The 27,613-nt window shown below is 42.7% G+C and overlaps 1 protein-coding gene across 1 annotated transcript in view; it reads right to left on the bottom strand.

Annotated features, from left to right (window-relative positions):
* The window catches only part of CADPS (Ca++-dependent secretion activator), a gene marked incomplete at its 5' end in the record, with an annotated part of 282,061 nt that overhangs the window by 216,466 nt on the left and 37,982 nt on the right, over positions 1-27,613 (bottom strand). Inside the window, one exon of the mRNA XM_008574861.1 lies at positions 1,348-1,459. Coding sequence (XP_008573083.1) covers positions 1,348-1,459 — 112 coding nt within the window. The remainder of the gene's footprint in view (positions 1-1,347; positions 1,460-27,613) is intronic.

Below are 27,613 nucleotides of genomic sequence, written 5' to 3'. Positions count from 1 at the left end.
ACTCTAGGGAGAGAGACAGACCCCTAAGGAGGGAAAGAGTTTGGTTTATTTGAGGGACTGAAACTTGGCCAACGGTGGGGTGCACAGTGGATGAGGGCAACATGCAGCAGACGAGGCTGAAGAGGTGGGCATAGGCCTGCCATACAAGTCTCTGTTTTCAGATTGTATTATGTACTCTAGGGAGAGAGACAGACCCCTAAGGAGGGAAAGAGTTTGGTTTATTTGAGGGACTGGAACTTGGCCAACGGTGGGGTGCACAGTGGATGAGGGCAACATGCAGCAGACGAGGCTGAAGAGGTGGGCACAGGCCTGCCATACAAGTCTCTGTTTTCAGATTGTATTACAAGCATTATGTGGAATCGTGGAAGGAAATTAAGCAAGCAAATGACAAATCCAACTTCTGAAGATACTTCTGGCTGCTTGGTGCAGAGTCAATAGCCGAGATGCAAGGAGAAATGTCTCTCTTATCTCAGTGGTTCTCTAGGGGGTTGGTACCACGCCTCAGGGTGTTTCGGAATTTTTGAGAACATTTTGATTGACAAAATAATTGGCGTTGGTCTCTATTGGCATTAAATGGGTGGGGGCCAGGGATGCTAAACATCCTACAAGGAGAGAGATGATTCTCCCCAGTGAGGAATCGAACTACATCCCATCTGACTTTTGAATATTCCCACTGGGTATTAATGGAAGTGACAAACCTATTTATAATGAACTGAGTCCAGATCCTAACTCTGTCTTATATTTAAAATTAAAGTATTTCTGGCATATTTCCAGGGAAATCAAGGAAACTGTACAAAGAGTTGCTGACCATTTCAGTAAATCAGTTTACTAGTACTCAGGATTTTGAGTCCCTAAACCAGCACACCTCCACAGTGGATCCTGTAGCTGTCACCTTCACGATGACTCTCCATATCGAAGTAAGCAAAGCACTTCTTCTGTAGGTCTCAAGTATTTACCTTAAAATTTTTTTGTGTGATTAATTAATTTCCTTTTCTCTCTCTTTTATGTCATTCTGTTGATTGTCATTGTTAGGTGAGCAGGTAGTTAAATTATCTAAGAATTTCACTTCAAGACAGTAAAGGGCATTACAAATCTTTGCTATAAAGGGTATTTGGGTCTGGTGATGCAGAGAATCCCCGCTCTGTCTTCTGCAGTGAACACTCTTGTTAGTCCAGGTTGGTAGAGGAGAACCTGAGGCTCAGAGAGGTTGAGAGACTTTCCCAAGGTCACACAGAGTGGAGCCCGGGATTTAAACTTCAAAGTTAGCCCCATGCACTTGGGGACCCAGCTGCAGACACCCACTCTCTGGAGTTCTGTTGGGTACTCCTTGTGATGGGGAGTGCTTACCCGCCCGAGCTCCTTGTCCTCCAAGGCCAGGACGCCTGTGCTCTCTGTGAACAGCTTCACCTTCACAGCGGGCAGTGCGTGGGTTGTGGAGAAGTCACCCTGGGTGCCCCATCTGCAGACAGAATCAGAGGTCAGGATGGACTTATCCGCCTTGACAATGCTAAACTTCCTGTCTTCCCCAGGTCTGGGTGAAGGCAGGGTTAACCCGAGGCAGCACTGGCTGTCACATCCCCCTCCCCTTTCTTCCAAAGCTGCCAGAGTGACAAAAAGTGTTAATTAACTTGTTAGGCAAATGAAAGACAGATGCTCAGAAAGTTGCCACAGGTCTTCACAGAGCACTGTAAGGAATCGCTTGGAATTAGCGTTAAATCAAGCTGGTGAGAACTTTCCCTCATGTATTTGCTATACCTACAAATGATTCCAGGACAACCATTCATGTTTGCTTTTATCCTTCGAATCTTTAGTTCTTGGAAACTGCAGTTGTAGATTTTGAGATGGGGCTTCATTTGGTTTAAGCCAACATGCAACTTTAAAAAGAGATTTTAGCAGTAGTGGTGGGGAGGTGGGGAGGTGGGGAGCCCCGTTTCCACTGGCATGCAAAGACGAGTTGAATAAAGGAATGGGTGGCGCTCTGCCCTGTCAAAGTCAAAGAAGGATTGGAAGGTAGGAGGATGTGGATGTGGGAGATGCCATTCTCTGCTCATGGTTTGTGGATATTTGAGTCTCAGATCTCCCTGGGGGAGAGCCTGGCTTACCCAGCATCCAGGTAGAGTGTCGGGTTTGGCTCACACGAACCCTTATGGGCCCCTCATATGTGGTCTCCTTATTCATGCACCATGTTTCTTACAGAGAATCCCTCTCCACCCATTCTGTATCTGCAAACACATCTTCTGGAAGTGTTAATGGTTTGCATTGAGCCTCTGCCCTAAACCCTTCCACCACGTGTTCATTGTACTTGGTGCAATCCAGACCCTGCGCTGTGGTCTCCCATTCATCTGTTCCAGTCTCATGGGCCTCCTGATTCTGCCAACTCAGGCCTGTTTCACTCATGGTTCCCTCTATTGGCAATGTTTCTCCCCACCCCACACTTCACCTTAATGTCCCAGTTGGATTACAGTACTGAATTATCTTCAGCATACTGTATAATTTTGCATCCTAGCAATCATTGGATTTGTAAGTATTGATTTATTTGTGAGATTATTTAACAGCAGAATTTCCTAATACGCTGTAAGCTCTGTGAATGCAGGGACTGGGTGTGTTTTGTTTATATTGCATACCCAGAACTTTGCACATTTCTTCACAGGTAAACAATAATAAATACTTGTTGAATAAAAAAATTATGACAAATATATGTTCTTTCACAGAGCTAGGAAACAGCATAGATATACTTTTGCACAGGGATAGTTTTTCATTTTGGCTTACATGATGACAAATTTCCATATTGTAAAATATTCATTAAAGTATGACTTTTAAAGACTCTATAATACTGCATCTTATGGATGCATCATAATTTATTTGACCATTGTTCTATTATTGAAATTGAGTTGACATTAATTTTTGATTTCATCTGATTATTTCCTTGGGATAGAGACCTATATGAGAGATCATTTCTTCATTCATCAACAAACATTAAGAGCTCTTTCAATGTTGCCAACTGTGCTCATCAGTGAAGACTTTTAAGACTTGAGATACCTGTTCCAAAAATGCTTTCCACAAAGTCAGCCACTCTATCCTCCTACCATGAGGGAATGAGAGTGTCAATCACAGGGTGTCCTTGCTTGATTTGTGAAGCATTATTCACTTTTCCTTCTGGCCTATTTTGTCATTGTTGTTTTCATGGGTATGTCTGTGACCACTAGTGGGCTTTACCCTATGTTTGCTGGCTGCTTATATTTCGTATTTTGTAAGTTATGGAAACCTGACGTCTAGCCTTCACTGTGGCACTCAATCAAATAAATCCCGTTAACTAAACTCAAAGACACAGGGAATGTAGACAGAGCTGGCAAAAGAGCACCAGAACAATTAGGATGAGGGGGGCCCAGGTCTATGGGAGTCTAAGTGCATGAAAACCATTGAGAAAACACAACAGTCATAACAGAGAAAGGGAGAGGATATGGAGGAGGGCACAAGACAGAATAGAAAGTTTCAAACACAGCAGCGAAATGAATGTTATATGTGCAGATAGGAACTCCTAACTGTGGTCATCAGCAACTACAGTCAACCTCTAAGATAGGGGAATTTTTGTCATAGCAGAGATGACATTACAAGGCAGGGGGTTTTGAACCAGACATCTTTAGTTCAAATCCTGGCTTAGTCACTTACCAACCATGGGATTTGGGGCAAATTCATTAATGCTCTTGTACCTCAATTTCATCAGCTATAAAACAAGCTATTTCACAGAGTTGGTGTAAAGAGTAAACAGCTGCAGTCTTGGACCAGGCTGAGAACCCAACAAGTTTTGGCTACCTTCCCATCCCCCAAATAAGAAGATGTATTCTAGTAATTGTGATAACTTATATTTCGTGCCATCCATCCAACACAAATTTGTCAAGCGCCTACTAAATGTCTGACCCTTGCATGAGGGAAGCAAGATGGGCATTTCCTCCTACTGTACAAGGCAAATAGCAAACCAGTTATATGGTCACCATCCCATAGATGAGAAAACGAGGAGAAACTCAAGATCCTGCTGATTTTATTCCAGTAAATTGTGATAAGTTGGACTAGAACCCAAATCTTTTACTTCCTACTTTACAAGCTCTTGCTCCTATTATGTCATAATTATCCATAACAAGCATTATATGTGATTAGCAACACTGGCAAAAAACATGACCATTAATTATTATCTATGATTAACTGTGCTATTAATCTCTTCAGGCATTCATCATGCTTGGCCATGGGGATGAGAAAGATTCTTATGGAAAACAAAAGAGTTCTGAAATGAGAAGCTTTAACATAAAGCCACCAAGAGACCTTGAGCTCAGAGCCCTGGGTGTACCTCACACTGTGTCCCCATGATGCTGTCCTTGGGCCTGGTGTGTAGGAATTCCTGGCCTGCTTAGTGAGCACTAGCCCAGTCTGCCTGCACCCCTGTGGCTATCCAAGGATGCTTAGCTTATAAGGCGCATAGCGTAATTCAGACCATGAGGCCGTGCAATGCTTCTGAGACCCCATCAGTGAGTAGAATTCAAGCTGCTGGAGGCTGCTCTGACAACCCCTATCCAACTGGACATGGGGCTGCTTTTCCTTTCCACCAGGCCTGCAGTTTTTTTTTTTTTTTTTTTTTTTGGCTTTCCACCATGACCTTTGGCTCACCTCAAGTTGTTAGGTGACTACTGAATCCCAATTTATTTATCAGATTTTAAAATGTTAACCTGGCTCAGTGGAGCAGGTCAAAAGAAGTTTCCTAATCTAATCAGCACTGGCAATTTTCAGGGCCCAGTGCAAAGTAAAAATGCAGTCAGTGCTCCTTGTTCAAAAAGCAGAAAAGACATGCCATTAAATATGTATATGTACTTAGTATACATACTAAAATATAAAGTGTTTTTCTTTTCCTGCGTATTCTCCCTGCTCAAATACATGCTCCATTATTCCACTGGACTTCACTTACAAATACAAGTTCAAAGATAAAATTTATAAAAATTTCAAGATGGCAGCAGCAGAGCATTTAACCGAATATGGGTTCCTTCTGAGTGTGGGGCCTGTGCAGCTGCACAGGTCATGTGCCCAGAAAGCCAGCTCTGAGACTAATGCCACCTCTGTCTGGTTAGCTTGGGCCAAGGACGGGTCATGAAGCGGGTGTTCGCTGCCACTGGCTGTTGACATGAAATTTCGCTCCTAGCTACAGTCATTGGATTCTGTGAAAACTACTCCTGGCTTCTTTTTGTCAATGCTTCCTACTTTTAGAAAAATCAAGAAGGTTTAATTATCAATATCCTACCCTGCCCTCTCCCCTTTGGGGGAAAAAAAGTCATAAAAATGCCCACTCTTTGTCTTTTTCTAGCCATGGAGAGACCTGGCTATCTTAATAACAAAAGCAGCTAATATTTATTCAGATTGCTAATTACTAGGCACAAATTCCTATGTTAAAAGTGTTACACAGTTATACATGCCTTTTATCTTCTTAAACCTTCTTGGCCTTCCTATGAAATACCTACAGTTATGACCTCCATAGTTACAGATGAGGAAACTGAGGCTCAGAGAGGCTAGGTAATGTGCCTAGGGTTACACAGGGAACAAAATGGCAGCCTGACTCCATACTCCTCACTCTTAACCATGCTGTTATCTGGCCTCCCTTACTCTTTCCACCAACTCACTCCTTTGTGTCTTGACCCAGTTAACATGTTACCTTGGTAACTCAATGGGAAAGTTCTGTTTCAAGACTGTGGGACTCTGGGCCACTCTGGTTTCTAACCTTGAATTTATTTCACATGTTCAATATATGTCACAGACTGCTATATTCCACACAGACAAATTAGCCACTGAAGGAAGCATCAAAACTCTTGGCTTTTTATCAGGGGCCACATGTTGATAAACGAATCTATTTTTCATTGTTGCATTTTTCTCTGCCCATGTCCTTTCCCTTGCTGTGCAATTCACTGTGGCTGTTAACATGAATACCTCTCCCCAGAAGTTTCCCAGAATGGAAATACAATTGCACTTTGATTTGAAAGACCAGAGGTTGATATTGTTTATTGTGAGCAGAGTTTGGAAAGGTCAACTGATTAAGTGAACACAGGCAGATAAAAGAAAAATAGGTTAGGTGTCCCTCTTCTGTGATCCTATCTAACAGTGTACTCACACTGTATAGCTATTTTATAAAAATGTTAAAAATAGCCTCCAATTTTTGAGTGCTTACAGTTTGCCAGGCCCTGGGCTAGTGCTTTTTATGGGTTATCTCATTTAATTCTTTTGACAGCTCTAGGAGGTATATTTCATTATTATCCCCACTTTATAAATGGGGAAACCAGGGTTTGGGAAGGTTAAGTAACTGGGCCAGAATTTCAGGCTATCACAGAGCTGGGCTTCAAACCCAGAGCTTCTGACCTCAAAGCCTATGCATCCAACTATGGGGTTTTACTGCCTCTCATTAACTCATAACACAGTATTACAGTGTAGTCTCACACTTATCTGTGTGTGTATCTGTCTCCATTTCCATATGGTGAAAACCTTTCGGGCAAGGAGTTTTTTTTTTTGTTTTTTTTTTAAATCTATTTTGTGCACCAAGCACAGGGCCTGACAAACTATAAATATTTGTTTAGTAACTAAGAAGGAGTTACAAATTCAGAATAAACATGTCACCAAATTCAGAGGATTGTGGAGAGATGAGATACAAGAAATAACCAAGGGTGTGACTGCCTCCTTCAACTATAAATATTTGTTTAGTAACTAAGAAGGAGTTACAAATTCAGAATAAACATGTCACCAGATTCAGAGGATTGTGGAGAGATGAGATACAAGAAATAACCAAGGGTGTGACTGCCTCCTTTGACTGAGGGCTTTATCTCCTTGAGGAATTGATGTTTTTAGGAGCATACCAACTTTCTGAAGTGCACACAGCTGCTGGCAGCATGAGGGGGACACTCAGCATACGGCAGCTCTCTGGGGAGCAAGACACAATCCTTGAAGGTCGAGGAATGGTTAGCCAAGGGCTGGAAACAAAGTGGTTGCCAATGGTATAATGATGGAAAGTGCAACCAAGTTATAAAGTAAGATGTTATTACTTTTTGTCTTTTCAGCCATAAGTACATACCCACAGACTACAGAATGCCATTACCTGCAGTGGCACCTCCGAATATGAAGGAATGTGTTGGGACATGGGTGTCTGTTCCAAACCAAGCACTTTTTGCAAGAGAGTGGGGAATAAGTAGATGAATAGTCCAACTGACTAATCTACAAGCAGTATATGGCATTGGTTGCAGCTCTAACTTCCACTGTTTAGCAATTGTATCTGTCGTTAGCCCTTCATTTAGGAAGCACTTCCTGAATGTCTAACATGTGCAAGTCACTGTGTTAGGTGCTGCTGTGAATTCAAAGGTAAATGAGATATAAGCTCTGCCCTCATAAATATTACATTTTACTTGGGGAGATGCCATGTGCAGAAATGATAACATTTCTAGTGTGTGAGAATGAGCCTCAGCTTTCATACCTGTGAATTGGGATAAAAGTAGTACCAATCCCAGAAGGTTGATGGAAGGATACATAGGCAATAAGCTATTGCACATACAGTGTTCAAGTCAATACCTGGCACACAGAAAGCACTAAAAAATATTAAGTCTTTATTTTAGGATTATAGACCAGAGGTTGGTAAACTAATGCCAACGGGCCAGGCCTGGCTGACTAGCCACTTATGTATGGCTCATGAGCTAAGAATGGTGTTTAGACTTTTTAATGGCTGAAAATGAAAGAAGAATATTTGTGACACATGAAAATTATATGAAATTCAAATTTCGATGTCCATCATTAAAGTTTTATTGGAACACAGCTATGCTCATTCATTTGCATATTTTCTATGGCTGCGTTTGTGCTACAATGGCAGAGTTAAGTAGTTGCAACAGAGACCATATGGCCAACAAGCTTAAAATATTTGCCCTCTGGTCCTTTACAGAAAAAGTTTATTGACCTCTGTTAAAAACAGTTAAATTGCCTATTCAGCCAAACGGAAATACTTTTGTTTTTGTTAGCAGATTAGAAGTATGCTCACCTATGCACATCCACAAAGATAAACTATAGACAAGTGCTAACAAGGACAGCTCAGCCCATGGTGATCCAATTTGCTGCTCTAAATTCTTCATGGAGCTCTTTATAGCCCTCTTGGCATATCAGAAAATTTGGGCTTGTGCATCACAGCATTTCAGACACGTGGTGTCCAAATGCTGCTTCCAGATTCACTTGAGCTGGCTGACTCATTTAGTCACACTACATCATTATTAATATCAAATAATAAACATGAGTAGCAGACAATCCATATCGGGAGGCGGGGGGACATGGAGATGACTTTTAAAGTTACAGCACATTATTTCTCCAAACCTATTCCACAGTGCCACTGCTTTGATAGTGAACACTTTGATCTAGGGGAGAAAATGGAAGACAGAAATACACTTGGGGGTAGGGTGGGGCGGAGACAAATCTTTGGGTAAAGCAACCTTGTACTGTGTGTTTGGAGAGCATCTGCTTGATCACAGTCACATCTCTGTTTACTATTTAAAGCCTCTTATTTGTGGAAGCCTCCTTAGACCATATGTTATCAACAAATGTTGCTAATCAAATACACACAGTAATTTTCATTAGAACTTTCCCCCCATGAACAAAAAACATTTGCCACATAGGGAATATACCTCCCAAAATGACAGTAAACATCCACTGCAAACCTTTGACGGCAGAGTGATATATACGAATGCATATGTGAGTAAGCCAAGAACACATCCATGTTAGGCAAATAAGGACCCTTGGAGAATTGGATTTTGTGCAGGTTGGTACTTGGGGGGGGGGGGGGGGGATGTCATTAGTTGTCATGGCAATTCTCAACATAAGGCCATAATTCATGCCTCAGAGATTGGATTTGCATTTATTCAAGGTATATGGTTTATGTGAGCTGGGTGTTCAATTGGTGTGGTTCATAAAATTAACTGTGAGCTTTAACAAGAGAGAAGTGTCATTTCATGGAATGAAAGTGCTGTGGTCCTGTTGCTAAGATGGAAAGTTAATAATTGCCTGGAGCCAACTGTATTAAAATCTCTGGGCTTGCCCTTCAGGCAGAGTGTGTGATATTCTACTCAGAGTGGATCAATTGTGCCACCGCAGCATGAGTCATGCAAACTAATTGATAGGATATGATTCGGGGCCTTTAGTGTACTGGAAAAGCTAAGTTACCTCTTATCTACATAAATGTGGTGTTTGCTTTGTAGAAATTGGGTTGTCTGGGAGGCAGAGAGATGAAGGCTTTGGTTTGCCTCCTTGACATTTCCACTCGAATGTCTCCTCTCTAGGAATCTGAAATTGAATATGTCCAGCCTCAGCTGGAACTTTTCTCCCTTACATCTGTTCTTCTGAGTCTTCCCAGCTAAGTCAAAGGAACTGCCAGCCACCCAGACATCACATCCCTGTTTTCTCCTCTTCCCCCCACATCTGCCTTATCACCAGATCTTTCATATCTCCTGCATGTATCATAGATCAGCTCATTGCTATAAAGGAAAATAAAGCAGAAAAAGGAAGTTGGAAGTGCCAGGAAGGGGCGGGGGAATATTTAAATAGGGTGGCCAGTTAAAACTTCACCCAGAAGCAATTATCACCTGTATGATTTACTTCTTTGTTTTTTTCATTTATTTGTTTTTGTCTCCTTTGGCTGGAATGTAAACTCCACAAGGGCAGGGATCTGTGTCTGCTTTCTTCATCACTGTATCCCAGCATTTAGCGCAGCTGCCTAGCCCACGGGCGCACTCAACAGGCATTTACTGAAAGAATGAGTTCACTGAATTGTGAATTCCTCCACACACATCTACATATATGGAGATGAGATTTAAATTAAAAGTGAATTATAACAATGTTTGATTATCCATGGGCTTATACTATTTGGTATGGTTAAAGAGGAAGGGCAGGAAAATTCCATTCTATAAATTTCATAAGGGCAAGGGCCAAGTCCATCTTGCTCACTGTTGTATTCCAATGTTTAGCTCAGTTCCCAGTGCACAGGAAACATTCAATAAATGTTTATTGAGTCAAGGCTGGAGGGAATAGTAAATACAACACTTCACAGAAATACAGGAGACCTATGTATCAATCTTTATTTTCTCTCTAGCTATGTGACCTTGGCCAAGTCTTGGCAGAGTCTCAGTTTGCTTCCCTGTATAAAGGGGAGTGGGGGTGGGTGGGAAGGGGGGGAGGGGAGGAGGCTAATTTTTTTGTCCTAAAGACAAGAGTTTCTAGTGTTTCTTGGAATTTCCTCTCTCTGCTTATATTACCCATCTGTTCTTGCATGCTGTCCACTTTTTTCCATCACAGCTCTTAACATATTAATCAGTTGTTACAAATTCCTGATCTGTTAATTTCAACATCTCTGCCCTATCTGAGTCTGGTTCTGATGCTTGCTCTGTCTTTTCAAACTGCGGTTTTTGTCTTTTAGTATGCCTTCTAATTTTATGTTGAAAGCTGAATGTGAGGCACTGGGTAAAAGGAACTCAGCATCATCTCTGGCAGCAATTTCTACCGCTGGGCTTCTGCTCCAGTAAGCTGTGATTCTCTGTATCTGCCTGTCTGTCTCTTCAGTTTGGGAGGCAGTGATTTGTCCTGTGACATTAATTCTCTGACAGATCAAAGAAGAGATGCTGATTTTCAGTTTGTTCAATTTCTTTTCTTGTTGTGAGGACAGAAATGATGACTTCCAAGCTCTTCACACGCCTGACTGGAAACCGGAAATTCAACAGAGCCTGGATATTTCTAGATCCTATTGAGCTGCGAGAGCTTAGATGGCATTATTTGCTGAAAGTTGACTCATAAGAAATATATATAGGTGGTCAATGGGAAAATCTAAATTTTCTGAGGTTGGAGCTAAGTGACAGGGTGGTGTGGGGGGAGGAACTGTCAAAGGCTAAATCTTTGAGATGACGCCGTATCCCATGATTTGAATGTCAGTGTTGTATTCTCTGAAACGGAGCTTACAGTGGGCCCAAAGATGTGCCCCATCATTGTGAAAGGAGGTGAGGATTTTGTCATGGGAAATGATAGCTCTGTTTTTCCAGTCTGAGGTTCTTCTGCATCCCTATAACCTAGCTGCCTTCCTCTAATCATCTGTTTATTCCAAATTCCTGAGGATCTTTAGAGAAATGAACTGCTTACTGCACAGCAGACATAGAGAGGAGCTCTCCAAAGGTTGTGGGAAATGCATTCATTCATTTTCTCCTCTCTGTAATCATCTGTTTATTCCAAATTCCTGAGGATCTTTAGAGAAATGAACTGCTTACTGCACAGTAGACATAGAGAGGAGCTCTCCAAAGGTTGTGGGAAATGCATTCATTCATTTTCTCCTCTCTATGACTCAGCCAATCAACTTCTATTTAATTTCCAACACTGGATGCTTTCCTGTAATTGCTTTTGTAACCTGAGCTGGTTATTTTGGTTGCAACCTGTGATTGCGATAAGTAACCCAGAGACTCTATGACTAACTGTGTCTTTAGAAATTGAATCTGCCTTAGGAAAACTTGCAGCCTCCAGAAGACTCAAGGGTATACAAAACCCACACTGCAGTCAGCTAGGCCAAAGCTATCAGGAGGCCTGGGCCAGGGGAATTAGAACATGCATTGCAAACTGCTTTGCATTCCACTGACAGCATGAGCCAAATGGAAAAAAACTGGGAGAGAGAGAGCAACAGAGTCTGAGTGAAAAGAAGTCCTGAAGATCACATTGGCCATGTCCCTCATTTACAAATGCAGAAGCTGGTATACTGGGGAGGAATTTTGGAGTCAGACTGTTCTGTATCTATCATCTAACAGTGTTACAATCATAGACAAATTTATTAGCCTCTCCGGTATCAGTTTTCATGTCTGTTAAATGGGCACATTAACAGTAACTTCCTTATAGGGTTCCTTATCTGCCCCCCTGCTCCCCTCCACCCCCAATTAAATGAGAGAAGCATTTAGTACAATGTATATTCTTAATAAAGGGCAGTCCAGGGAACACAGAAGTAAAAGTGCAGGCCTGGGTTCCACTCAGCCAGGTCACCTTCTACCTGAGTGATCCTGAGCAGCTGACTCAATCTCTTGCAGCCTCTATTTTCTTACCTGCAAAATGGGGATGGATGTTTACAGTGCTTCTCTCTTAGCTTTCTTTGGTTAGAATTAGATGAGACAATGCTTTTCAGCTTGGTTTTCAGTAAGCTCTCCATAAATTTTACCTATGAAGTTTGTGGTGATAATTACTCAGTGACATCTCAAAGATGCACAAGTTAGTCCAAGTGCCAGCACTAGAACTGAACATCAGGATATGAGCTGACCTTGCAAGTGTTTCCAAACAATGGCTTTTGTGTTTTATAGTCTGGGTGAAATAAAATTGAGTCTCGAATTTAGGTTTGATATTATGGCAGCGATGGCAAAAGGATAAGTGCTAAAAACTCATTCTCATTTTCTTGGACTCCCTTGTCTGAGGCCCTGGAACACTTCCTCTGCCCACCCCCCCATCCTCTTTTCTTCCTTCACTCGCATTTCCTGACCCCAGGGGGGTAGATCTGATTATTGTTCCGTGCGATTCACTCTGCCTTCTCCAAAAGAGGAGTTTTCTTCTTGCCCCTTTGGTGCTAGGTTCGTCCTGTGTGACTTCTTGCTTTGGCCTCCTTCTGGGCAGAGTATATGTCCCTGCAGCTTGACTTTGAAATTATTCATTGACTTTCTTCAGCTAACAGGGCATTAGCAGATGTGATGCAAGCCCAGGCTTGAAATGTGCTTAAGGGGTTGGCTTGCTCTCTTGTGCCTCTGTTACCACCACGAGCAAAGCTTCTTCCAGGCAGCTGCTGTCTCTTCAGCCTGGATCCCAGAATGAACTAGGTGGAACAGCCCAGGCTTGAAATGTGCTTAAGGGGTTGGCTTGCTCTCTTGTGCCTCTGTTACCACCACAAGCAAAGCTTCTTCCAGGCAGCTGCTGTCTCTTCAGCCTGGATCCCAGAATGAACTAGGTGGAATAGCCCTGAGCCTAACCACAGTGAGGAGCCAAGGCCAGCCAGAACTACAGCTTGAAGCAGAGCCACTCAGTTGAGCCTGGCATAGACCAGCCAACCTCCAACCAATTTTCAGATGAGTGAATGAGAATAAGTGACTGGTTTTAAGCCATTGAGTTTTGGGGTGGTTTGTTACATAGCAATAGCTAACCGATACAGCCTTTTTACTGGTACTTAATCACATCATCCTATTTTTACTCTCTATGTGTTATAGATTGTTCTGGAGTCCCGCAGAATATCATATCCTGCAGAGAATATCAACACCTGCCTAATGAATTTGCTGGCTTGAAAATGACCTCCCTGTTCTGTCAGTGTCAAGTGAAGCAGTCTATCCACAGTGTGAGAACTGGACTGAGGCCTGCTGGTGCTGGCTAAAGCTGCCACAGGCACTGTTAAGGTTCTCTAATGAGCAAGCGTGTCAACACCTCCCAGGGTTGAGGCCCGCAGCCAACGTCTCCCAAGCCACCAGTGGTCCAGTGCTCCCAGGGCAAGCCCTTACCGCATCAAAGGTGCTCCAATCAAGCCTCCCACATGCAAGCAACAACCACAAGCCAATCACAGCAGCATCTGAGTGCCCCCAACATCTGTGGCTTTGTCCAAGAGGGGACCCAAGCTGTGGTGGGCACACAGAGGCAGCACTTGGGGGGTTCAGGATGGCCATTCAAGGCTTTGGCTGCCCTCCAAGCAGCCAGCCCCATCCCAAGAGACCTCCCAGTTGCCTTTGACATAGGGGATTATGAGACCTGTTGTTGGTTTGCACTGGGGAGGGGGTTGATGCTTCCAGGGCTGGTTTCCCATCATCCCACAGAGAGGAATCCCTGAGGACACTTGTGAGTCATGCTTGTCTCTTTCCCCAGGGACTGGCTTGTGGGTTTGCTCTTTATTTTCTCTGTTCAGCATTTATGAGAAACCACTAGGAGTGGTCATGAATGCCAGGAGTCTCAAAGGGAAAGGAGAAGTAGGGCCAGCTGGCCAAACGCCCCTCAGTGAGTACCGAAGTATTGTCTTAAAGCACTGGGGAAAGTGCTTTGGAGGCCAAGTGCATGGCATAGGCCCAATCTGCAGCCAGAGAGCTGTTCTTGGAAAGTGATGAATCTCAGTTGTTGAGAAATATTAGCACCACTTAACCAGACCCAGCTCTACTGACACCATCTCAGCAGAGCAAAAATACTGCCTGTGTTCCCAGTCACATCTGGGTCTTCTTGCACTGAGACTGGGGTCATTTCAAGTTCTCCACAGGGCCTAGCGACTCCTACTTGGGGACCCCCACCCACATAATATTAAACATACTAAGAGGCATCCCAGAACATCTTGAAAAAAATGTCCAAAAACTATATGAGAGTTGAATTGAGTTGCAATGGACATAGGTAAAATGTAGAAGACATTTAATTAAATATTATTTTTGATTTTGTAATTACCTTTATATATTTTGGAGTTAATACATTTTCTTTTAGCTCTTAGATAGTTTCATAGGCTATTGAAGAACATTTGGGTCCTGCTGGCCACTCTGCCGTGGGCCCAGACATAACTAAAACTTCATGGATGGTACTCAGTTTCACTCTGAAATAGTGCATTTGAAGGCTCACCAACTGAGAAGAGCCAGAATTAACTTTAATTTTCTTCAATGCTGACTTGTGTACCTCCCTACAAAAATCATCTTCATGCCTTCTGCCAGCTAAAGTGAGTGAGCAGCTATTTCTGCCACCATGTATTTCCTCCTGAAAAGTATCATACTCTCCTTTGCCCCAGCAGTGGGGAGGCATAGACTTAAAGGAGGGTAGGCTCTACCAAGCGTGCCTGAAATACCCAATACAGGGGCCAATCAATCACTCGCCTATGGATGATTCTCATTTCCTATGAATTTGACAGTAACAAAACTTGCTCTCTTTAGCCCCCTGGGTAGATAATGGTTATGGAAACCTTTTAATGTTTGTAAGGTCCTTAAAAATGTTAGTTGATCTTTTTACAGTGGAGCCTTTTCTTGGATGCATCCAATCTGCCATTGCCTCCTTCCTGCCTCCTCCTCTTCCTTGTTTAGAGATGGTTACTAGGTGTGCAATTAAATCCACTTGGAGCTCATCAGCTTCGGGGTACCTCTGCATTCCCACCACTCTGCTTGTCAGAGGCTCAGTTTTACTTTTTAAGGTTTCCACCACATTGAGCCTCAATGCCTTGGAAAATTGAGTGGCAGAAAGCAAAGCCAGGTGCAGCTTGGGGGGAAATCTAAAGATGCTGTGGTTAGAAACGTGGGCTCTGTAGTTAGATGGGCTGGTTTGAATCTTGGTTTCATCTCTAGGAGCCATGTGAGTGCAGGCAAAAGATGTAACCTCTTAGAACCTCAGTTTCTCCCTTTGTAGACTGGAAATAAGCAAAACACCTACTTCATAGGGTTGTTGTAAAGATTAAATAGATAATTCAGGCAATGTATTCAACTAGCCCATGAACATATAGTATGCCTTGACTGAATAAATGTTAGCTACTATTATTAAGAAGGTCCTGGAAGTGACAGAAATTTAAAAGGCCCTTTAAAAATCCAAGTGGTTGAATTTGAAGAAGAAACTTAAAAACCCCTTTTCTTTGGTAGAGCTTCAGCACCAGCCATAATCTTCTTACTGTTAAATTCTGTGCACCTTGATGGACTTGTTTGTAGAGATCTTCATCGAGATAACTATTTAGGATCATCCATATAGCAAGGAAGTGTGAGTTCCCTCTTCTGGTTCTCCTCCTACCTCCTGACCAAGCCTCCTCAGTCCCCTTTGCTGCTTTTCCTCCTCTCCTTCCAAACCTTAGCACACCCAGGCTTCAGATCTTGGACCTCTCCTTTTGTCTGTCCATACCAGTGGTACTCAGTGATGGTGATTTTTCCCTCCAGAATACATTTGGCAGAGTCTGGAGATATTTTGAGTTATCACAACTGCAGGAGGGAAGGGTTATAGGGGGAGCAGGGGTGGAGGGTGGTCTCCTACTGGCATCTAGTGGGTGGAGGCCAGGGATGATGCTAAACATCCTGCAATGTACAGGCAAGTCCCCAACAACAAAGAATTACCCAGCCCAAAATGTCAGTAGTGCTGAGGTTGAGAAACCCTGGTCTACACTGACCACCCTACTGTCCAATAGGTACCTCCCACTTAATATGTTCAGAACTCAACTTCTGATCTTCCCCATCCCAAACCCAAATTGGCTTTTCTGAAGTCTTCCTCAGGCTGGCAACTGGCAAGTCCATCCTTCTAGGTGCTCAGGCCAAAAGCTTAAAGTCATCTGTGACTCCTTTTTGTTGCTTACATACCACACCTAATACTTCAGCAAGTCTGTGGGTCCTATCTTCAAAATACAGGCAGAATGTGACACTTCTCATCACTTCCACTGATTGCAACCTGGTCCAAGCCATCATCATCTCTCCCCTGAATTACTGTGATGGCTTTCAAACTTGTTTTTCTACATTTGCCCTGTCTTCCTTGGCCCCCAGAGCCAAAGTGATCTTTTAAAATGTAAGTCAGCTCTGCTGATGACTCCTCTGTTTGCACACCCCAGCGTGTCCCTGTCCCCCTCAGAATAGTGACACAGTTTTCCTTATGGCCTACAAGGCCCTATGTGAGTTGGACCTTCACTGCCTTTGACCTTGTCTCCTACCACTCTCATTCTCGTTCATTTGGCTCCATCTATACTGCTCTCTTTGGTGCTCTTCAAAAAGCTATGCATGCTTCCAGTTCAGGGTCTTTGTACTTGCTGTTCTCTCTGCCTGCAGTGCTCTTCCCCCAGTTCTCTGCATGAATCACACGCTCAGCTTCTCCCAGGAGTGCTGGGGGTATTATTTCATGCGGATGGTCAGGGAAGCAAAATCTTCCCCAGTACTATTTCTTCCTTCCTACTCTGTTTTTCTCTTTAGCACTTTTTGCCATTTAACACATATTTTATTGTTGTTTTCGTTTGCTTATTTCCTGTCTCCCCCCAGTAGAAGCCCATCTCTGTGGAGGGCAGGGGCCCTAGACTGCTTTATTCTCTGTCATATCTGTGTCTAGACCAATGCTTGACACGTTTTAGACACTCAAATATTTGTTGATTGAATAATCAATTTTGAAATCGTGCTGCTGAAGAGTTATGATGTCAAAATGATTTTCATTCATTATGAATAAAATACTCCAAATCTTCTAAGCCAGCTGGAAATCCCTTTTTTTGCCACTTAAGTGCTGTGTAACCATGGGAAGCTACTTAAATTCTCTGAGCTTCAGTTTCCTCATCTGAAAACTTATCAGAGTTCTTATGAGGCTAAATGAAATAAAACATTCAGATTTAATAAGATTAAATGAAATAAAACACATAAAGCACTAGGCACAGTGCCTATAACATACTAAAAACACTGAATAAATGGTAACTGGTGCAGAGATAATGATCGTGGTATACATCGAGGTTTTCTCTCGTCTACACAGGAGCCCCCTAAGAATTTCCTCTGCAGCTGCCCAATTTCAAAACACTCTACCAGAATGTTCCCACCTGCCTCTTCCCTACTCATCCTTCGTTGGACTTTCTAGGCTAGCTCCAGGGTCCCCCAGGCTCCACGCCCTCTGATTCCTCTGATTATTTTAATCCAAATGAATTAGTTAGATAAGGGTCTCACTGCTGAAGGAAATGGTTACGTCTGTAATGGAGATGAGTCACCAGGTGTCAAGCAAATGACTTGTCCCCTGGACTTGTGAGGAGCACAACATGAGAGGCTACTATGATAATACAGAATCAGAGACAACAGGCAACTGACTGCACAGCTGCCCTTGTCGCGCTCTCTCAGTTTTCCAGTGAATGAGGGCGAGTGTACTGACTTAGTTTCAGCAGTCCTCATCTGTTGCTTTTTGTGGTTGTTCATTTGTTCACCCATTCATAAATCCACCCACTTGTCCAATCTATATCGAGCACCCAAGGTGCCATCTGGGCTTAGGACAAGACTCAATGAATGAGACAGAGGAAGTCCCTGCACTCAGGAAGCAGCTCATACTGTTTGGGCAAGACAGCTGATAGCTGAATAAATAAACAAGATGATTTCTGAGGACAGGAGCTGTGAAGACAGTAGAGCAGGGTCATGACATGGAGAATGACTAGGGCAGGGCCACATCAGGTGAAGTTGTCAGGGACATCCTGTTTGAGGACATGGTTCTTCAGCTGGGACCTGATAGAGGTGGGGTCCCCATCAAGCTGCCTACCCCCTTCTTAGTGAAGTGAAGGGAGAATGGGTGGGAGAACACAGCTTCAAACCCATCAGAAGTGCGGGACTTAAACTTCTGGTCTTTACTTTGTCTCTGGTGCTCACCATCCTGAAAACATTTGTTGACTGAATGAATGAATTTGGTTGCTTCTCTCTCTCTCTCTAGCTCAGCTCCAGAGCTCCTAGGTGGAAATACCCAAGCATGGGCGGGACTTAAACTTCTGGTCTTTACTTTGTCTCTGGTGCTCACCATCCTGAAAACATTTGTTCACTGAATGAATGAATTTGGTTGATTCTCTCTCTCTCTCTAGCTCAGCTCCAGAGCTCCTAGGTGGAAATACCCAAGCATGGGCAGTTGAGTTAGCACTGTTACCGGTGTTTATGGGAAAGAAGAGTCTCATGATGAAATAAGTTTAGGAAATGCTGGCTTAAACAAAGATCAGTCCCTTTATGAAAGATTTCTCACAGCCTTTATTAGGCTAATGTACTTCTGGAGCATCAAGAGGGGCCATAGCATATAACATTTCCCAAAGACCATCACAAATAGCTAGTGTCTGGTGGAGGATAACTTGGCAAACCCTGAAAGAGTTTGACTAATGTACCAAAGAATTTATGAGCTAATAATCAGTTCTGGATAACCAAGGTGACCTCTAAGGGACGATGGGACCAGGGGTGTCCTCCTCCTAACCAGGTATTGGTGTCCTAGTGAAATCAGGTAAAACAGATTGCTGCCATGTAGGAGAAAATAATCAAATCACTTAAGAGGCTTGCTTAGAAGGAAGGAGGGCAGGCCATTAAATTGGCCGTGGGTGGAGTTTATTGTGGAATTAATCTGGGAAATGCAGAGAAAGAAAAAGGTTAGAGAGGAGATCTCTCTATATACATTTTTTCTTCTATTCCCTTCTGTCTTCCTTGAGTTACTGCCAATTTGCATGACCACGAGAGAGAGAGCTTCCACCCCACCCCCCCTCCCACCACCCTGTCTGCTGGGAGGAGAGAATGGGAAAATCTCAGATTGTTATACTCTAGGCTGAGTAACGTAATCATTTTAGTTATTTATTACCAACTGTTTCAAGCACTTTCCACGAATTATTTAATCCTCACAGTGATGCTATGGGGGGTGGTGAGCCCCATTTTACAGATGAGGAAACGGAAGCTTAGAAATATTGAGTAATTTGACAAAAGTCACACATTTGCTAAGTGATAGATGTGTCCCCCGTCCCCATTCTGATGTTTGAGTCCCATTCTTAGGCACTTCAATAAATTGACTTGAGGATCTCAGGGTGGGGTCAGTAGACTCAAGAGTGCTCCATGCACATGGGTGCGTGGGCCATAGTGACAAAGACAACCTGAGCTGAACTTTCCGAGTCCTTGGACCTTAACTTTCCTCTTCACCAAAAAGTAAACTTTTGACTCCTGTTTGCAAAGTCAGCTATGATATAGAAATCGTAATAATTAAGAAGCAAAGATCTATAAAATAACACTAAAGATCAGTTCTTTAATCAGTGTTACTTGCTGATCATGTTGCTGATGATTTCCTGAAGTAGAGAGCCAGGATCTGGACGCTGTGTTTGAAAAGGCACTGTCCCTGGGCAGGCTTGAAGTTTATTTGCTAAAAGAAGAATAGCTCCTGTCTCTAGTCCCACACCAGCTTCAGGCATTTGTATGCTATGCTTTGTCCCTGTAAGCATTTAAATTTGTGATCCCTGCTGAAGGGAATAGGGTGCCTTTGACGGGGGGGGGGGGCAATGTAAGGACTGCTGTGTAGGTGTGTGTGGGATGTGTGTGTGTGCACTCAGTGTGTACGTAATTATGGAATCGTTATTATGTAACATTTAGGAGCTAGAACTCTGAAGTCAGACAAACTCAAGTTTCCTGTGTCAGGTACTAGTGTAGATGCAGATATGGCAAACTCAGATATGGCAGACCACTTGCGATCTTGGGTAAGTCCCCTAACTCCTCTGAGCCTCAATTTTATTATCTGTAAATGGGGAATAATAATGTCTCCTCATTAGGGTTGTGAAGATTACGTGAGACAATGAATGTTAAGGGCTCAGCACAGTGGCAGGTACCACTGAGAGTTCTCAGTAAATGCTAGTTGTATGTGATTTAGGATGATAATTTGTCAAGAGCATACAGGTAGATGGGAGTAAGAAGAGGCTGGGAGCATGTAATAGTTTAGATGGGACAAGAGCAGGGCCTTGAAATCGTGGTTTGCAGGGAGGATGGATGTGGTACTCAAACAGATTTCCAGGCTCCATCCTACACCTACGATACAAGACAGGTCTTGGTCTCCCAGTCACAGACTCCCCTTCAATATTAGGTAGCATTTGAAGGAAGGAAACAGTAATCACTTTAGATGCTGATCACAGGCAAATTGTCTTCTCTAGTTTGCAAGCTGTTAATGGGCACATTGGGACAGTGGCTACTGGAATGGTGACTGGCAGAGTTACTACAGGAGTGGCTCTTAGTCGGAAGTAATAAGAATGACTCTCCCACTCCTTCACAAATGATGGCGATAACAGCAAAGCATTGACTCAGTGCTTACTATGAGCCTCTGACTGCACTGAGTGCTATTACACGAATCACCTCATTTAGCAAACTTAGAATGAAACCTGAGTTGAACAAATGTTGACTATTATATGTCTCAAGTGGACAAGGTCAGCCAAAGACAAGAAGACTTGATTCATGAAGCATGTCTGAGACCCCAATTCACACTAGATTTCTGGAAAACAGAGCTGGATGAGGAGAGAATGCTCAAGTTTAATGTGACTGTCTGTTTTGCAATATTGTGAGAGTATCAAGTACCCAACAAGCATGAGGCCAACCCCAGAGAGAGACAGAGAGAGAGAGAGAACGAGGAAGTAAAAAAAACCAAAAAAGTCTGTCTCAGAATAAAATGCGCTAAGTAAATTTGTTGAAAATCAGAATTCTGTGATTATTAGTGTTTTAAACGCTTCTCTCACAGCTTTCAGCTGTACAGAAATAATGAGACAACTCCACGACCTTCCGAGTACTGTCACACCGCCTCACCTCCCCTTCCCACGATGGAGAAGAGCAGAATCAATCCTGCGCTACTTCCCAATTAAATTCCAGTCTCCATTCCCCTACAGAAGTCTAGGTGTCTTTTTCCTTTGCCTACAAATTCCCTCCCTCTCTGCAACCTATCAGTAGCTTAGGCTTTGTCAGTTCACTACGAGCACAATAAAATCAGGTTTGTTCCCTCCATCAATCATCCAGAAAATTGACAGAATTGTGGTCATTAATCTCATCACTTTAAGTGGGGAATGATAATTTCATATCCCTTATGATTGCTTGTAAATTTTTATGAATTATTTGCATCATTAAAAATTCAACATGCCTAACATGAACATTCAGAGCTGTTTGCATCAGACAGACATTTTTCCCTTTTCTTCTATCTTTTGTCAGGCACAGAAATTGGTGATGTTTAGGGTGTTGAAACTTTCTCTTCTCTTTCATACAGGGTGGCAAAAGCCAAAGTTATGTTCTGAGGGGGGTGAGAGAGAAAATGCCAAAAAAATCAGGTGACACAAATGAGTGACTTCTGTACAGTTTAGCCCTTTCTACAGGAGTTGTGTTGAGGGACATGTTGAATGTTTGACTTGTACCTCACCATAAGGAGTTAGGTTGTAATTTGACAGTCATGTCCAAGGACCTTTGCTTGGTCAATGCTTTATCTGTAATAATGGATCATGGTTCAGCATATCTTGTTTGTAATTCCACATTTTTAAATACTGTTAATGACAATAACATTTATTAAATGCTCACTATGTCCTAAACACAATTCTCAGCACTAGACATACATCATTGCTTGAATCCTTGCAAGAACCCTAGGATGTAGGTATGACTACTTCTGTTTTACAGGTGAGATGTCGTGGAGACTCACCAAGGTTGAGGGAAGTTTCTGAGGATCTAATACCACAGATATTTGTCAAAGATACGGTCTATTTTTATATTTCTATGTCCAAATTTTATTAAATTCAGTAAACTTAGACACTTTTTTTTTTTTTTGTGATTGGCGGGTATGGGGATCCGAACCTGTGACCTTGGTGTTGTAAGGCTGTGGTAGACGCATTTTTTATTAGGAATAATTTGTTTAACTCAAATGTCCCTTGAACCCTATAAAAAAAATCCCATAAAAAAATATTCATCATAGATTTTATGATACCCTTGCACCCTGGGAAAAGATGTACGATCAATCTCTTGATAAACATTAATTGATAATCTTCTCTTTGTATACCACAGTGTTAGTTATTGGGGTTCTACAAAGATGTCTAACTTCTAGTTTCTGTTCTAGTGCATTTGAAAAACTTAGTAATTACCTAAACAATTAAATAGTTGCACAAAGAAACTAAACAGTTTAATATAGTTCAAGAAATGTCCCAAGGTAGAACACAGTGAGCTTTAAATGAATAATGGGGCTAATGAGGATTGTGGTTCAGAGGAGAATGAGGCCGAGGTGGTGGCAGTGATGTGGGATTCCCTCACTGGCAGGGGTCAGCTAGAATGGGTCTATAAAATGGGATGGGCAGAGAAAGTATATTGGGAAGAAGTGATAGGAGTTGTTACTGAACATCCTTCAGTATTCTCCTTTTGCTCTCAGGATAAATTTCAAACTCTGTTTGTTTCTTCAATCAGGAAATATTTCTCAAGCACCTACCATGCTTGGAGTTATTGCAGACACAATCCTTGCTTTCATGGAGCTCATTGGCTGGTGGTGAAGCCCCAAATAGAGCAAGACATGTGTGATGAGATTTACAAAGGGGACACTGGAGTGGCTAACAGGTCATATAATGTGGGAGCTTATTTAATACGGGGATGAGAGAGGGGAAGGCAGTTCAGTGTTCCTGTAATAACATCTAACACACACGGTGCCAGTGCTTCACTTTCACAGAGAAATGGTGTTTATGGAGAGTGGCTGACTTAGGCTGCTGGATAAAGGGTGGCAATCTGTACATTTGGTCTGATGAATGAGCTATCAGAGGGCCGGCAGGGTTGGCTCAGGGAAAACTGGTGAATCAGGTGAAGTTCATGGACATCTGCTGTTTTTGCCTGCTCAACATCCTTGCCCCTGCTTTTGGTTACAGCATTTCATTTCTTCCTTGGGAACCTCCCTCCCTGACCTTGGTTCATGTGGTTTGGGTGAGGCTGACCCCCTCACTGAATTCTCAATTCATGTGGCCATTCTTGATGCTGCACTCCCTAGGCCATGGTGACCTATTTGGGGGTAGACACCTGATTCAGGTGATTCAATAAGAGTCAGCCACAAGATTTTGGCTGAAACCACAGGGGAGGACAAGCTATTTCTGTTGCAGTTACTAAATTGTAGAAAGTAATCCATGAGCTACTGTCAGCAGCCAGCTTGCCTCCACAAGGACAGAGGCCGCCTGAGAATAGAGACAACCCAGAGGAAAACAGCAGAGAAGGAGAGAGAAACTCTCAATGATATCACTAAAGCATCTGGATTCAGCCATGCCTGAAGCCCTAGACTTTTCAGTTACACGGAATGATGAAATTCATTCTCAGTCTAAGCCAGTTAGAATTGGAGTTCTGTTAATTGCAACAGAAGGTGGCTTTGCAGAGCTGCACCTGTCTATATTTCTTCACCTGCCTCCTTTCCCATTGTCTCCTTTCCATCTTCCATGCATTTCTTCCTTCAACAATGATATCACTAAAGCATCTGGATTCAGCCATGCCTGAAGCCCTAGACTTTTCAGTTACATGGAATGATGAAATTCATTCTCAGTCTAAGCCAGTTAGAATTGGAGTTCTGTTAATTGCAACAGAAAGTGGCTTTGCAGAGCTGCACCTGTCTATATTTCTTCACCTGCCTCCTTTCCCATTGTCTCCTTTCCATCTTCCATGCATTTCTTCCTTCAAGATGCCCACTGCCCCATGCTCAGAGCCTGGTATTTTGTGCTTCCAACTGGGCTGGCACTATTCCATTATTTGGACATTTCTTAAAAACTCTTAATCAAACCTTGCTTGGCCTGAGTTCCACTCCTTCAGGCTCTTAATAGAATACATACCAGTTTGAGGACATAAAATTTCCTTTATATACACATTCAGCTCATTTATTGGCATTTAGTAGGCTCGGGCACTGTGACACTTCAAGTATTAGATAGGAAAGGTCTCCACTCTCACGGAGCTAACATTCTGGATTGTTGTACAATAATCTAATCTTCCTTAGATATTGATGACTAGGTCTAACCAAGGGATTGGCAAACTAAGGCCCATGGACTACTGTCTAGTTTTGTAAATAAAATTTTATTGGAGCACATACATGTTCATTCATTTACATATCCATTGTGGCTACTTTTGCACTACAATGGCACAGTCTACAAAGACTGTATAGTTTGTAATGTCAAAGTATTTGATATCTTGCCCTTTAAAGAAAAGTTTGCTGACCTCTGGTTTAACTTATGTTTCCTTACCAAGGTTATATGTAGCACAAATGGGATCCCAAGAGATCTGGTGTTTTAGTTTAGATCTTCTTAATGGTGGATGTGAGTAAAGGGTAAACTTGAGCCCTCAGGAGCCTGATGGCACCATCATAAATCCCATTCCACAAGCACATTTGTTTAAAATATCCAGAATAAAAATCCTTATGTTTTGCATTCTATCCTATAACATCATTGCTTGTTTCAATGCAAAAATAATGTTCCAGATTTTACCAATAAGCTGATATGACAGGAAGATGCTCCCTGTTAAACTCTGTGACTTGGGGTTCCATGAACACACCAGCTTGAAAAGCATAGCCTGCATTAGAAATAGTATACCTCTAATGTGAAACTTGTCAAGCTGTGGCTTAGAGGAGGGGAAGCTTCCTCTGGTACCTGCAACCTCTGCCTCCCATCAAAGAGATGACAGCAATCTGGAAAGATACTATTTCTAGGTAATTTTTGATGCCAGCACCTACCCCTTCTGCCTCTTTGGAATACTTGGAATTTACCTTGGAAAAATGTTTTTGATATACTATTGGTTTAGGTTTTTTGAAGTATACAGTTATCCAAATGAGAGGAGATATTTTGATATTATTCAATGTACTGTGTCTTATTCCCTTCCCCTTAGTGACCTCTCTTTGAGATGCTTTGTTGGAGCCCATCACATATTGGTAGACAGAGGCTGCTTCGGGATGCATCTCTGGGTTTGAAGTTATGATTATGGATTATTTTGTTTCCCTATTTCTTTGGTATGTGTGGTTGTAGAAAGATTGTTTTGTGTGGTTGGAACATGGCATTCATTCTTGATGTACAAAAGGTCATTCGTTATTTATTGGGAGCTATTTATTGATTTTTTTAAACTCTGGAAAACTGGGATCTGTTTATATTATTAGGTTTTATTGAACTGTATTGGAAAGAGAATCACCTAATTAGACAGACCCAGCCCTTCCCCTTGGGGTAGGGCTGGGGAACGAGTACCATTTAGTGATCTCTTACAGTTCACTCATTAAAGACGTTAATTAAAGGCCTACAATGCATGTGGTGCCATGCTAAGTGCTTTACCTGCAAGATCTCATTGGATCAGCACCTCAGTCACGGAAAGGTGAAAGATTTTACTCCCACCTCATAGATGAAGACATTGCAATTTAGAGCCTTTAAGTAACTTGATTAAAGTCATTCAACTAAACAACTAAAACAATAGTAATAAGGTTTATTGAGCACTTAATATGCTAGTTAGTGTGTTAAACACTTTAAACAAAGTATCTTGTTTAATTGTCACAACAACCTTACAGAGCGGGTACTATTATTACTTCCATGTTATAGAGTAAGAAACTGAGGTTCAAAGAAGTTAGAGAACCTGCTCTAGGTCACCAGATTAGTAAGGAGTGAAGCTCAGACAGACAGTCTGACTCAGAATCATTTTTTACAAACCTGTGCTAATACAGATGCCCCTACTTGCTGAGAGAGGAACTGGCATTCGACAAATACAGCAGCCTTTGAAACCAATTCCCCGGCTTTCCCATTGGAGCTGGTCTCTGCCACCTGCCAGAACCTGCCTCTGGATTGGTACCTCACTCCCATCAGGAACTCCTGAGCTGGACGGGAATTGAGCCTCCCTTTGCCTCCCTCAGGATGAAGGATGGTGGAGAAAGAGGAGCTCTGGAGAGAGAGTTGGGAGGCCCAAGTACTAGCCCCATCTCTAGTCCTCTGTAATGCCAAGTAAGTACCATCTTCTCTCTAGCCAGGCATTTCATTTGTAAAGTGACAGAGCTGGACAGGATGAACCCAACACTCCCTTCTGGGACCAGCATCTTTGTTTCTGTCATTTAATCTCTGCCCAAGGTGTTGTAGATTTTCCTGTGAATCTGTGCAAATTAAAAGTACAGACAAATCTCTGGGTGTAGGGGAACCCCAGATGCTCTGGGACACTTTGAGTGTTGCATTCTGGGAACCTCCCTGGAGCCATTCCTGTGTTCAGAGGACTGTTACCTGGATGGCAGGATGGAAAAATGGAAGGATGGAGGATGGGGGAGAGGAGCAAAAAGAACACCAGTGCGAGAAGTTGCTTACGGGAAGTTGAGTTGTGAATGCCACCAAGGCAGATCAGAATGCCAGCCTTCAAGGCATGGCAATGCTTTATTGGGTTGGCAGAATTCCAGTGACCAAAACTCGCCTTTTCTCACTCCTAATGGTGACCTCATCCTCCCCAAGTCCCACAGTCCCACGCACTTCTAAATCTTTCCCGAGCCTGCCTTTTCCACCAGTAATGGCTCTTCACTCCTTTCTTATGTAAATCTCTCTCACACCCCTTCCCCAGCCCCCAACGAGTCTAGCCTTCTCCGTGTACCTGTCTGAATAATTCCTGCCCTTGCTCATCTCCCCCTCCTCTTGCAGTCATCTTTACCATGCAGTTTACTTCTCAGTTGCCTTTATTGGTTCCCTGGCATTGGTTTGGCCTACAGCTGGTCTGTATCCCCAGGGAATCCAGCCCAGGACTGTGTGCTGCTTACACCCCTCCCCACATCTCAGAGGGTCTGGGTGTGAAAGAGAGGTAGAGTGGAGTTAAATGTCTGACTTTTGGATACCTTCACCTGCAAGTGTTTATTGCACTTCTATTATGTAGAGTGCTTGATAGTAGGGACGCCACAGGGAGCAAGCCCAACATGCCATTGTCACTTGTGTAACAGGCCTCTGTTTTAGTTTTAGTTTTTTTTCCCCTCAGCCACTGAAATGTCTTCCAAAAGCTGAACAATCAGGCCTATATGCATATGCACATCTGATTTATTTTCCAGAACATGGTTATTATAGGCTTTCCCATTTTAGCTAGAATTTTAAAGGTTGGGAACCAGCCTCGATTAAATAAGAAATATAAAAAATGTCTTATAAATGGAAAGAGCCACGTGAACA

Source organism: Galeopterus variegatus, unplaced genomic scaffold (assembly GCF_000696425.1).
Source record: "Galeopterus variegatus unplaced genomic scaffold, G_variegatus-3.0.2 Scaffold1112, whole genome shotgun sequence".
NCBI lineage: Eukaryota > Metazoa > Chordata > Mammalia > Dermoptera > Cynocephalidae > Galeopterus > Galeopterus variegatus.
This window is presented reverse-complemented; position numbering and strand designations above follow the sequence as displayed.